The following is a 14,054-nucleotide window of genomic DNA, read 5'->3' on the forward strand; positions in this document are numbered from 1 at the left end:
CAGTAACTGGGAGATGGTTTTTGCCAAGGCGCTTTTTTCCCCCGCACTTCTCTAATCAAAAAGTACATCAGTACATTGGGTAAAAACATTGAGCTGTTCTTTTCCTGTATGGAGGAAGGACTTGCATGGTGCTTGAGCCTGGTAGATTGATCTTCAAGAAACTAATATTAGTCTGGTGGTCCTACCCTGTCTGTGTGGTGGCGTCATTTCCATGGTGTCCTGTGCAAAAGAAATGACGAAAAGCATTGACAGTGCCACCCGTCAGGAAGACAGTCTCCAGAAGGGATGGATGCCATCCCAGTGTTGCACTTAGAGGTGTTTTGCGTGGGCCTGGATGATGTCACAGATGATGCGGTACCGCTCCGCTCACAGGCTTTGCACAGACACTCAGTAGCACGGCACTTACATTCTCTGTACAGATAATTTTGCTTTGCAAAAGGTTCAGGTATGAGGAGAGAAAGGGGGAAATGGAAAGGGAGAGAGAAAGAGAGTGAGACAAAGAAAGGAAGAAAGAAAAAGAAAAAGGACACAGTAAGTCCAAGGAGCTGCATTAAACCAGGTTTTATTTTTAGTGCCAGACTTGGAAAAAAACAAAGAAAAAATAATATAGGGGATGAGGACAAAACTACTGCAAATTTTATCCAGTGTTTTTGGAGACCTCCATCTCAGTTGTGACATACACCAGGATTTGAACCTGGGTCTCTTTTCCCACTGTGTTCTCTGATGTCCTAGTTACTTAAGTCCTCTCATTCCTATTATTTATCTGTTGGGGGGTGGACTAGACAACGTCTACGGTTCCTTTTCAAGTCTGTTTTATGTGGTTCTGTTTTAACTGAATTGATTACCAGGTTTTCCTCTTCTGCAGTTTAGAATGAGTCAGGAATGTAGTAGGTAGAGAATTTGAGAAGCCTGCTCCGGAGTTGGAAGTATCCCCTAAGGACTGGCTGGACCAAAATTAATGGGCTGGGACCTTCATGGTCTCTTCTAGGGACATCAGACATGAGCCTGTGTGTCTGAGCCACATTTCACGGAGCACAGAGAGGCCGGGAGGCTGCAGGACCTGGGGCCTCTTTGGAAGTTGTGGCAGCAGTTCTGACCACTCCTCTGGTCTGCGGAACTACCTAAGGAAATGATGATCTGATATCAATTTGCAACAGCCCCTGTCACTCCTGAACGAGAGACATCTTTGTCCCCTCTCTCTCTGTGTACAGTTTGCTGAGCCCAGCAGAGTTTTGCTAAGCCGCCTTCAGATGAAGCTGCTGGGTGACACTGGACTCCGTGAATGAGTCTGTGCAGCACAGACCGTACACATTAGTTTGGCCAGTTCACCTTTCATTTGTTTTGTTTCCTTTTGAGTCACTGCAGTAAATGTATTTGCCCAGATATTGCAAACCTAGTTGAAGTGAGGACAGACCTCACATAGCGTGGCCAGCAGGCCCAGGGCAGTGATCGTCCCACTGTACCGGGCACTGGGGAGGCCAAACCTCGAATCCTGGGGGCAGTTTTGGGCCCCTCACGCCAAGAAAGGCCTTGAGGTGCTGGAGCGGATGGAGAGAAGGGAACGGAGCTGGTGAGGGGCTGGAGCACAAGTGTGATGGAGCGGCTGAGGGACCTGGGGGGTTCAGCTGGAGAACAGGAGCTGAGGGGAGACCTTCTGATCTCTGAACTGCCTGAAAGGAGCTTGGAGCCAGGGGGGTCGGGCTCTGCTCCCCAGGAACAAGCGCCAGGAGCAGAGGAAACGGCCTCAAGTTGCGCCAGGGGAGGTTGAGGTTGGATGTGGGAACAATTTCTTCCCCAAAGGGCTGTGGGGCATTGGAACAGGCTGCCCAGGGCAGTGCTGGAGTCACCATCCCTGGAGGGTTGGACAGACGGACATGAGGTTCTCAGGACATGGGGCAGTGCCAGGGGTGGACTCGATGATCTTAAGGGTTGCTTCCAACCAAAATGATTCTATTTGTGCTGTTGAACCTGTGCTAAGGGTCACCAGCTCGAGAAGGGTGGGAGGCACCTCAGCTGTGCTGTACAGTGACATTTCAGGACACTGCAGCTACTGCCAGGTCAGAAACCACCTCTGCATGCTGGACGAGTCCTCCTAGTCCAGTTACTGGGAGATAAATTGCCCTGTGCTGTTGCTACGGCGTGCAGAGCGGGAGATCTGCCGGGGGCAGCGGCCGGCAGCGCGAGCACAGGAGCAGGAGCTGGGCCGGCTGCTGGGCCGGGGGGCTGAGGCAGCGAGGCCACCGTTGGGAAGCACGGAGGGTCAGGGATCTGCTGTAGCTTCTCCAGACATCGTGGGCAGTGCTGAGCCCATGAGTCCTTCACCTGGACCTGAAGGCACAGGGGGAGCGGGCACAGGGTTCTGTAGGTGACGCTCTACATGTTGTGAGGCCCCGAATTCAGTCTGCAGACCTGCTCACCTGTGCCAGAGGCTTTAATGGCTGCTCTTTGCCTTAAAAAAGAGGAAGATAAGGGTTGGGTTTTTTTGCAGGGAAGGAAGCCATGACCCTTCTGGTTCAGTCAGGACTGGTGTTCATGGGCTCCCTAAGAGCCAATCCAGGCCACCTCAGCCAGAAGGCATTCAAGAAAAATATCTACCTGTTATCCCTCCAATGAATCTGGCCCATTTGCCTCCAAAATGAGGTATTTGACCTTTCTACTTTATTCAGGGTTTGTGGCGCAGGAGCATGTTGTCTTGCCTGCTGTCTGTGTGTTTCCATGTCCACTCTTGACCAGTCACCATCTCTGCTTTGTTCTCCACCCAGCAGAAAGTGCTTTCAGCAGGAGAGTGGAAGGCAAAGCGCAGAACAACTTTGAAGAAACAAACAGCAACTCCCAGAACTCCAGCGGTAAGTGTGTTCACCCCCTCCTGCTGTTGCTTAGCACATACATCCCCCTCCAGCACAGGATTCTGCTGTGATTGGTGATTGTTGGTAGATTTGGAGTATCTGCTTTAGGATTGCAGACAGGTAGCCTTCCTGGGGTAGCACCTTCTTCTCATTGCTCCCCAGGTTCCTGGATCTCCAGAGACCATAGAAAATAGTGACGTGAGGATCCTGCTCCCCAGATCCATGTACTTTAACACAGATTTTTCAGTGAGGAGCAAAGATGTAGAGAAAGGGGAATATGGGTGGAGATAAAGCAGTACTCGTTCTTTGTGCATCAGTGAAGTTCTTGGGAAGTGAAGCCATTTGTAACAAGCAAGAGAAGTTTGAGCACTATGAGTAGAACAGCAGTTTGGATATTACAGCAGTGGTAAATGTGGCATTTACATGTCACTGTACCCAGAGTCCAGATGCTTGTGACTTTGCTCTATGGAGGTCACAGCACACCAGATGTGGAAATGGGGGCCAGAATGCATGTGCTAGAAGGAATTCAAATTTACCCCACTTCTGGAGTTTGCTTTGAGTTTTAAGTCCAAGTGGTGGTAACTAAACGTAACCACTGGCCTAGAAAATTTTGGTTAGTTACACCATTTATAGTTTTCTTCACAATATTCTTATCCTGCCTATGTATCCTGCTGCCTTCATGTGGGACAGTGCCATTCTGTTGTGCTCGCTAATTGGAGCATAAAAGGCAGACCAGATTAAATGTAATTTTGGCATCCTAATGCAGAGATAAATAACATGCCAGCAGAAAAGGCTGGCCTCCCTCCATTCCCCATGCAAGAGTCCCAAAACACGTGGTGTTCGCAACGCCGGTAGCTGGAATGGACAGGTAAGGGAAGAGAACTCTCCCTGGAGCAGGTCCCACAGTGTCTGTTGTGGGGGGTTGTGTCCGCTCTGAAGCAAATATGAGGCTTTCTAGAACCATGTTGGAAAGGAATGGTGTTGGAAAACCCATGTGCAGTAGCAGAGCGGGTGATAGCGAATGGGAAAAAAGTTGTTACTAAAATACTGCATATTATGTTTTGGGGAACAATTGTGTACTAATCCAAGCATTCACCACAATTACAGCTGTTCATTCGGGGACAGAAAAACCTAAAGAAAAGCGATGTAAGCAGAATCCATCAGGTGAGCTCGTCTCTGTGTTTCAGGCCCTTGTACTCTTTAGTCCTGTTCCTCTTGGGTGGCAGCAGGTGCCCAAGTCTGCCTTCTGTCAGCCCGCCCAGCCTGTTCGACATGACACTGAATGCTGTAGGAGTGTCGCGTAGACGTGACACATGTCTGTGTATGTAGACATGACGCCAAAACAAATTACCTGCTGAGAGTTACTGACCCAACTTACTGCGCTGAAAATGGCCACTCGGCTCTCGGCCAGTCTGCTCCTCACGTCTTGACTTCTGTGGGCAGTAGGAGTGGTTTGTGCAGAGGGTTTCAAAACCTTTCAGTGCACATCTTTAAATGCCAATATACCTTTGGGTTCTTGACTCCTCTGGGGACCTTTCAAAGCAGCAACCGTAGATTGTTCCTTTTTTATTCCTGTCAAACTCTTTATAGCCTACACAGGAATGACAGAGTTATCTCCCTTTACATCAAACAGTTCATCCCTGAACCCAAGAAATCTGCATTATAAAACCTTCTGACTGCAAAATTCCTCTTGTTAAGTTTTGCAAGAGGGGAAATGAACCCGTATCGTGGGGTGTGGGGTAGGAACCACTGACGAGAGTCACACGCACACACAAAAAGAGCGGCTGTACTGAACAGTCCGAGACTTCCGTTCTGTCTGAACTGCTGCTAAATACCCATTACTGCTGTGACACATCTCACAGATCTCCCTGCCATCTCCTACCAGCTCACATCACACTCATCCTCCTCAATCTGTTTCTAGCTGAACTACAACATTTAAAAGCATGTGAGTAAAAGCTCAAAGTAAAAATCAAAACAAAGCCAGAAATTCTTAGAAAATTACTAGTGATTTTTGTATTATTTGCTGGTCTTATTTTATTGTGAGAAGTGCTTCTGTCTGCACCACATGTATGGGCAGTTTATCTTAGTGGCTCAGGACCTGGCGGGCTGCAGCGTGCTCACCTCTACTTCTGTGTGCGCCAGGAAAGCTGAGGAAGTGGAGGGGCAGCTCGGGCTGGTTGGAGGGGAGCTGGGCTCTGGCTGGGAGCAGTTCTGTTCTGCATTAGGCAGCTGACACACTCCTCAAAGCCAGACTGGTGCATGGGGATGTATAAACTTCTTCCCTTTTCCCCCTTCCCTTATCCATCCCGCACTTTCTTTTCTTTCCCAGCCTGTTTCTCCCACCTTGACTCCATCTTTGTGCTGCTTCCTCTGTGTCCCATTCAGTGCTCTTTTCCAGCTCTTGCACCAAGCCGTTTCTTCTCTTGTATTTCTTCGTGTTCTCAGGAGTCGGTCTAAATGTTCTCATTGGCAGGGACTGCAGTGAGCATCACCGTGTCACAGTGTGGATGGCGCTGGTGATTAGAGAGGCCATGGCAAGCTCTGCAGGCATCTGCGTGCTTGGGAGTCCACGCAGAGCTCTTGATAACTTGCTTTTTGCAGAGCTGACATGTCCTTGCTTCCCCGTTTTCCTTCTCTCCATGGCCGTGTTTCAGCAGGTGGGACAAACTGCGTGGCTCAGTATTCACATGTGTGGTGTGAACTCTGGGGAGTCATTCTGGCATTGCTGGCTTGTCCTCTCTTGTGCTCCAGCCAGCAGATCTCACACAGGCAGGGAAGCAGATGGAGATTATGTGGTTGGGAATGACAGAAGGACGGACACTTACATCCTCCCCGCTCCCATCTGCTGCTTATCGCCAAACTCCTGCTGCTGTAAAGAACAGTCCCCAGGTTTGGGAGGTAAATTCATGTCCCAGTTGAGCAGCCTCAGAGCTGTGCGACCTGCCCTTGTTAAATGCTTGAGTCCTTGCACCACTTGCTCTTTGTGGTTGTGGGTTTTGTGTCACAGGCTCGTTTATAGTGATAACAAACAGAGCAGTGGTATTTTTTGAGGCCACATGGCCGGGTACATTCTGCTCTTTCCCTGTGTCACAGTGGCACAACTGGCTTCGTGTCCGGAGTGAGGGGGAGGACGAGCAGAGTGGCAATGTCAGCAAGGAAAGCCACCTAAAATAGACTTGGATGCGACTCTGTGGGGAGTCCTGAGTGGGAATGAGACAGCTAGAAGGGAAAATGTTGGATTTGTGATGTCTCTTCCCTGCATCCAGCCCAAACTCTTGTGAATGCAGGTACCTGGTATCTTTATCTGAGTAACGTGGTGTCTTAGTGCCTACAAAACTGTTCTCTGTGGCTGCGTTTGAGTCCATCTACTATAACAGCAGAAGCTCCTTTTCCCAGCGGAGCACGGTGGAGCCACATAGTGGATGGAGAAGGATGGTTTAGCTTCATGATTGGGAGGGAGTCCTCTGTGTTAATAGGAAAAAGTCTCCACAACCCCTTACATTTGTTTTATTTAATGAAATCTGGGAATTTCTCAGTGCTTTAAAAATAGTATCTGCTAAAATGTGCAGTTTGCTTCTTGGTGCCACTTCTGGAGCACAGGCAGCGGCCGCAGAGCTCCCAGCTCTCACCGAGCTGGGGATTATTGAGTGCTGAGCTAAGCAGGGTCCGGAAAACAATTAACATGACTTGATGCCAAAAGATGGAACTGACTGGTTGTGATGCATGAGCTGGTGATCATCTGCAGTTCTGTGAAGCCGCTTTAAGAAAACACTCCTTGGTGGGCGTCGTTTTTCTGAGTTTTGACACGTGCAAGGTTTTTTTGTACTAAATGCCAACAAACTATTTGAAGGCTGGTTTGTGAAATATTTGCCTTGCAAAAGCTGGAGATTTTCAGCCTGAGCATGGGAAGGAAACAGTCCCAGAAAGGGGCAACAACCATCTCTAAGTGAGTGTTTCCAGCCTAAACCAGCCTCCATCTCTTGGTTTGGATGCTCTGCATGACTTCGGTAAAATGACACATCTCCCGTTACACCACCTGTAGGCCAAGGGGGTGCAGGAAATTGTGAGACCTTACGGAAAAAAATCAAAGCAAAAAGGCAATTAAAAAGTTCTTTAGTTTAATACCTGAAAATACAGCCATCAAAAGAAAAAAAGCTATTGAAATTGGTGGTATTTCTTGATGTCTAAACTTGCTAAATGTTCTGAACGTGAAAGAGACAACATTTAAAACTATGTAGGGAATTGGGAAATATTTTTAACGTTCAAGGTTAATTTAAGCTGTATAAATATGTCTCAGTTTCATCTGCTGCATTAGGTAACTATTACTGGCATAAGTTCCACTGGAACAAATTTGAGCATTTGCAGTTTTGAAAATGTCAGTGCTTTTCATTCCTATTTCCACGGGGAAGCTTTTCCGAGTGGGTAGAGGGGCAAGATGAAAGTGTACATAAGCAGCATCCTGCAATATATTGTGGGTCCTAATTCCCATCCAGTTGTAGCATGGAACTATTTCAAGCAGAAGGATAATTAGAAATGTCTCATTCGCCACTTGCCACGTAAACCCAGTATTTTTAGCATGTGTTAAACAGGGTTGTCTCTCAAACAGAAATAGGTTCTGTGTCTTTTTCACTTAGCAGCTGCACAGAACTAACCTTTAGCTTTGTGGAAAGCAGCAAAAAGACAGTGCAGATCAGCGCTAAACTGGTGATGTAAATCTCTTCTCAGGCTTTGTGTGGGTCTGATGGGAGCAGACGTGATGTCTGCTGGGTCTCCCACGCACCTTCTGTCACAGAACGGTTCAGTCCCTCCTCTTGTCCCTCCAGCGCCGGGTCCCGTGTGCTCCCCGATGGAGCCCACACTGGGACACCCACCCGCCGCTCCTCCCAAACTTCTGCTGTGAAGCAAATTGCATCGTTACGGTGAGACCATCGTCGGCATCATGGTGTGTGTTCATGAGTCTTGTGTTGATCACAGAATCCCAGGATGTCAGGGGTTGAAGGGCCCTGGAAAGCTCATGCAGTGCAGTCCCCCCATGGAGCAGGAACACCCAGATGAGGTTACACAGGAAGGTGTCCAGGCAGGTTGGAATGTCTGCACAGAAGGAGACTCCACAACCCCCCTGGGCAGCCTGGGCCAGGCTCTGACACCCTCACCAGGAAGAGGTTTCTTCTCAAATTTAAGTGGAACCTTTTGTGTTCCAGTTTGAACCCGTTACCCTTTGTCCTACCACTGGTTGTCACTAAGAAGAGCCTGGCTCCATCCTCCTGACACTCAGCCTTTACATGGATGATCTCGCTGTAGAGTGGGGATGTTCAGATCCTCATACTGCCAGCTAGTCCATAAAAGCTGTTTTGCACTGGAAGCGCAGGTCATGGTGCACATACAGGAGGAGTCAGCCAGGTGTGTTACAAACACTGGCATCTTCTTCCTTCTCTCTTGTTGGCTGTACATCTTCCCCTGCCATCATCCTCATCCAGTGATGATATAGCACATCCAAACCTGGCAGGATTTCTTCTGGGAAGACATGACTTTTAGGCTAGTATTTTTCGGTGGTAAATACAGCTTTAACACTTGGGGCATGTTAATTCTTGATTGTTGGTTGCAGTGTGATGTTAGCACAGCCAGCCCCTACGCCTTGCCTTCTGTGACACACCCAGCCAGCTCACGGGTTATGTCAGCTGGACCAAAGCACAAAATACGATTCTTCAGTTAAGAAAGTGTCATTTTGCTCCATTGCATACGTAAGAGTTGCTGTGTCCACTGGGCAGTTGCTTGGAACCGAGGTTGGTTGTGGCAGGAGTATGAGCAGTCAGCAAACTTGGGAACAACCAGCCAGTGATCGGAGTGGATCTGTGGATCGGAGCTGTGGATCGGAGTCTTCAAACACAGATGCTGTGCTGGGCTGGAGCAGGACAGGACAGGGCAAAAAGGATCACAGATAGACCACAATATGGGCAGAAAAAGTTGAACTCCTTCTTCAGTTCTGCCTGATTAGCAAATCCCTAAAGCGAGCCAACTTATTGTTAATCATTCAAAGTGTGACACTTCATGACAGTTTTCTGAGTAGTTTGCTTTAGTGGAGCTGGCTGTGCTGAGGCGGGGACATTACAGTGCATGGATAACAAAATGACCAATAATAATAAGACCAGAAAAATCCCAACAGTCTTTCTTTGTTTAAAATACTGTAGTAGCAGCGTTTAGCAAGTGGCCTGGACTCCTGTTGCAAACTGACAATGGTTTTCATGCGTATAGAAGTCAGGCGTAAGGAGGAGACTGCTTTAGCACTGCTGGCTGGAAAGCAGCACAGAGTACGTTGAGAATCCATCGCGGTGCGTTATGGGGTGTCCGCCGCTGCCTCTTCCAGGTCAAGGTGACTTCTAGGGGGACGGTAAAATGCCAGGTTTTGGCCCTCACAAGCTTATTGCCTCTGGGGTGCTGAAAGAGCCCTTTAGAGCCTGCAGCCATGGGATGGTCTGGTGAGCATCCTTGCGTTCACTGAATCCGTACACAGCTTCCCAAAGCAGAGGCAGTGAGCACACAGAGTGGAAGAATGGGACCTGGAGGAGCCTGCCCTGTTCAGCTGCTCACTAGGACCACGTGAGGAACTTGTTTCAGTGAAGATCCTTCAGATACAGACCTCATGAGCTGCAAACAGCACTCTCAGCACAGCGCCGGGTCACAGAAGCGTGTGCAGTGGTCAGCAGCGTTCCGTATGCAGCTGGTGCCTCCCGGCCGTACCCTCACCACGGCACTGTCTGCTCGTGCCTCTGCCAAGCAGCACCCATGCCTTCATCCTCATTGCTTGCGTGCTTGCCCTGCCAGCTGAATGCATCTTCAAGAGCACAGGTCCTCATCGTGTTGAAATATTTATCACGAAGCCTCGCTGTGCTTCACTTAGGAGGTTAATGAAGTTTTCCTTCCAAGCAAACCAGTCCAAGTCTGTCAGCCCCAAGAGCCTCAGTCACCGATGCATTAATTCAGAACTTTGGACTTGGGGCCGTTCCGTGAACGCACTGAACTGATGGCCGAATATTTAACACTGATGGTTTCTTCCCCTCCGCAGGGGTTTGTCACTCCAGGGCTCACCTGGAAACGGTAAGAAACTGCACAAGGTGTGAGGTGCTGAGAGTCGCTGCTGCTGCTCCCGGGCACCACAGGGGGTGCAGAGGGCCCCTGGTTGACCAAGGGCTTGTGGAGCATCCAGTGTTTCCATTCCTTTCAGTCACACGTTAAAGAGACACAATCTGCAAGCCGTGCTCCACAGAAAATGTGCATTCTCAGCCTGAAGTGGCGTGCGCTGCTCAGGAACTCTCTCTTGGGCGTATCATCCAGTGAGGATAAAACACCCTATTCTTCCTCCCCACCTTCAGTTTGAAGAAGCTCCACGGTGAGTCTGGAAATGTGCATCTGGGCTCCCCAAAAAGGCATTTGTAAAAGGTTTCTTACCCCAATAGCTTTTCTTCTGCTGGCCCTCACCACTTGCCCGTGCCCATTACTGTAGCATAGGGTGTACGTTAAAATCTCCGGATGTTTCCAAATGGGAAGGGAAGATGCAGATTCCCAGCCATGAGAAACTTGACAAGGCACGGGGAGAAAATTCACAGCTGGACACGTCGGAATTTGCGGTAAATGGAGACCCAGTCCTGCCACAGTTCAGTGTGGAAGGGCAGAGCGAGGAGGAGGACGGTGAGCAGGCGGCAGAGCTGTGTCGCGGGCAGCGAGGTCTCCGCCAGTCTCAGCATTTAAATCTCTTTCTTTGTTGCAGAAATCACAAGTCCCCTGATTTCAAATCCTTCCCCACTTCTACAAAGCACGTGCGATGGATGTCTGTGGTGTGCGAAGGCGGGGACTTGCACCCTGCAGCCGTGCTGGCCTGCCCGCATAGCGTTTTTCGTTAATAAATGGGTTTTTATTATTAGCCCATGTGTCAAAGACCAAAATACCTTGTTTTTGTGGCTCTGGTTTTAGATTTAAAAGCATCAGAAATCCTTTAGGTTGTTTTGGTGCAGTTCGTGGCAGCTAGACCATTCTGACTCAATCTCAGCCTTTGGAGAGTTAAGTTTTGTGAAATATGCCAATAATATATGTTCCGAGAGACTGCAAATGAATCTATGCTGAAGTTACGTTTGTGCACAGGAAGATTTGTCTTCGTGGCTCGGCTCACTAAATCCCTTTGCAGAGACAGGTGAGAAATAGGAGCCCAGGGCAGGGTGGCAGGTTTGGGATGGGCAGACGCACGTGGCCTCCGCTCGAGGTTCTGCCCTATGGAGCTTCTCCATCATCTTAATGCTTGGGTTGCGTTTGCATTTTAGGGATAATCATTTCTGCACCAGACTCATAACCCAAGGCTGCTGTCCCTCGGTGGCCGCAGTGACAGAGGACGGTTTTCATGAATCTTCCACTTATTTGACGCATGATGGTGTTTTTCTAGGAGGCTGCTGCTGAGCCACATGTTCTGTTTCATCGGTTTCTGTCAAAGGAATGGGAAGATGCAGTCACGCTCTTATTAAAACTGAAGCCAATGGAAACAGCGGGTGAAAACACTGACAAGTTTCCCTTGCAGTTCTTCTGCATTTGTTTTTCATCAAAATGCGGAAAGGGGTGTTGAAATGTGGGTCTGTTCTGGTGAGGCGAGAGCTGCCTGGGGCTCCCCGTTCCTGGGCTGCCTGATGGGTTTTGCTCGTGCACAGGCAGCCCAGGGCACTTTCTGTTGAAACTGTCTGTTAAAAGCTCTCAACTCGTGTTCACTCCTGGCCTCAAACCAGGCTCTGCTGTTTTCTCTGGCTTAGATGTGGCAATGAGAGTTAACATGGGAATTAGAGTGATTTATTTAACCTAAGCACGAATGCTGGTTTTTCTCTTTCTTGGCTTTTACAGCCTTACTCTGGAGCCTTGTTCACTGCGTATATATAAAGCACTAATAAAAGTGTCTAATAATAACCCTGGGGAAAGATGTTTTAAATTGTGCAGCCAACTGTGAGTGTTAGTTCTGTGCGGGTCAAGAGACTGAAGAGGCTTCAGCGGCCGCTGGTGCTTTAGGTGTCTGTAAAGGTGTTTTCAGAGAGTCCCTGGGCAACCAGTAATGGTGACACGTTGTGTTCAGAGCAGAGACAGACCTGTCTCGCAAAGAGGTGGGTTTTTCGGGGGAAAAAGAGTGCTTTGTGCTCAGCAGCCAACAGCCAGCGCACCACAAATGTCTCTTCTTGCTGGGGAGGAGAGCTCTTTGGTGTCTGATAGGAGAATGAAATGCCATTGCTTGGGGATGCTGCAACGCCTGACTTTCAGACAGCTCACAGGAGGCTGCTGAAGTGCCCTGGGAGGGTGTTTGCTGCTTGCCCGTCACAGGTTCATTGTGCTTTCCACTACGAAACCCTTCCACGTTGTGGGAAAACACGAGAGCGAGAGCCAGACTCCAGTGGGCTCAGCTGCAGTAGAGCAGCCCTTTTCTGCCGCAGACACGACATGTTCAGAGTGACTTTCTCCTTCCAGATTTTCAAATATTTTGCCTCAGAAGAGCCGTACAGAGTCAGGATCCTGGCTCAGCACAGTGGGATCTCCAGACACCGTGCTGTGCTGCTCTGCATGGCCGGTGGTGGCAGGAGCGACAGAGAGAAAAACCTGCTGGGTCTGTGCCGTGAGCTCTGAGTGACAGGGGACAGGGAGGAGGAGGAGGGACCGCAGGAGGCAGGAGAAGACGGTGGGTGGACAGATGGTGGGGGAGCAGCGCAGGTGCTGCACAGCAAGTCGTGTACTCAGTGTCGTACCCTCTCCTCTTCCCCAGTGCTGTGTGGACAAGTCTGGCCCAGGCAACATTTGCCAGTTCTTGCATGGACTTTCCGCTGGCAAATTTAGGCTGCAAGCTTGCAGAAGCCTTCTGAACGTGAAGCAACAACACAGGCCCGAAGAGACAGTGAGGCTCACATGGCAGCCTGAACTCACTGGGGGTCCAGTTGATCTTTTCTTACTCTTTCATGAAGTCTCAGAGCCTGTTTCCAGCCCTTCTGCAGCAAAGCCTTATGTATGCAGGTCAGCCATGTGTGAGAAGAGGCAGGACATGGAGGGCAGGAGATGCCCAGAGCCTTCCTCTGCAAGGCTCCTGGCCCAGCAGCAGGTGTCGGGGTCGGGCAGAACCGTTTTCCTGCTGCTGCACTGGCTCTCCAGCTTCTGTGCATTGTAACCGTGGCTGAACGTGAGCCCATGGGAGAGCTCAAGCTGTATCCCAAGACCTGCAGAAAATGCAGCATCTCTGACTGCTGCCCCAGCTTCACAGCTCTGGTCTTGGCTGTGTGAAGATTGTGCTTTCCAGGAAGGAGCCTGGAGCATGGAGGGGGTTGGTCTCTTCTCCCAATTAGCAAGTGATAGGACCGGAGGAAACTGCCTCAGGTTGCACCAGGGGAGGTTGAGGTTGGATGTGGGGAACAGTTTCTTCCCCAAAGGGCTGTGGGGCATTGGAACAGGCTGCCCAGGGCAGTGCTGGAGTCACCAGCCCTGGAGGGTTGGACAGATGGACATGAGGTTCTCAGGACATGGAGCAATGCCAGGGGTGGGTTATGGTTGGACTCCATGATCCTCAGAGTCTCTTCCAATCAATGATTCTATGATTCTAGGTGGGTAGAGGAGTAATGGTCTGGCATTTCATCTTCTGAGTTACTTAGTGATGCGTGAGAATACTGTACTACAAGTTTATAGAGTTGTCCACTGCAGGATTTTGATGGGTTATTTGCTAACATGACATTTTGGTAGGATGCACTGGGGACAGTCAGTAGTAGCGAAGCCACACACTCCTATATGCAAACTGCAGGACCTTGTGCCTGGGCCACAGCCTGGCCAGCAAAGCCAAAGCAACCAGAACTCGGGATTTCAGCCTGTGAAGGGGGAGCGCTCTGGAGCCAGCCCTGGTGAGCTCCCGGCCCATCTCATTCCACCTTCCCTGACGGTGTATGCTGAATTTTGGGTGGTTTTCACACCCTCCCTTCCCATCCCCACAAGTGGTGGCTCACGGGGGTATCCAGAGCAGTTTTGACAACTTTGTCCTTTAAATTGCAAGCAGAAGTCAAAGGGAGCAGGATTTACTCGCTGTGTGTACCAGCCCAGATGTACAATTCTTTTCCAGCGGTGGCTTTTTTTCCCCTCTCTCTTCTCTCCACCTTCCAGATCCCTCTCCTAGCACGGCTCACCCACCCTCCTTCCAGCCGGCCTGAGTCTCTT

The 14,054-nt window shown here is 49.7% G+C and overlaps 1 protein-coding gene across 26 annotated transcripts in view; it reads left to right on the top strand.

The window, feature by feature from the left end:
- The window catches only part of ZNF618 (zinc finger protein 618), a 170,078-nt gene that overhangs the window by 137,020 nt on the left and 19,004 nt on the right, over window positions 1–14,054 (top strand). For 17 of the 26 annotated variants that reach the window (XM_065036115.1, XM_065036113.1, XM_065036120.1 and 14 more), the window contains 2 exons: window positions 2,763–2,846; window positions 3,954–4,010. In XM_065036115.1, coding sequence (XP_064892187.1) covers window positions 2,763–2,846; window positions 3,954–4,010 — 141 coding nt within the window. The remainder of the gene's footprint in view (window positions 1–2,762; window positions 2,847–3,953; window positions 4,011–14,054) is intronic. The other 9 variants (XM_065036131.1, XM_065036134.1, XM_065036116.1 and 6 more) reach the window with 1 other exon arrangement.

Source organism: Columba livia, chromosome 19 (assembly GCF_036013475.1).
Source record: "Columba livia isolate bColLiv1 breed racing homer chromosome 19, bColLiv1.pat.W.v2, whole genome shotgun sequence".
NCBI lineage: Eukaryota > Metazoa > Chordata > Aves > Columbiformes > Columbidae > Columba > Columba livia.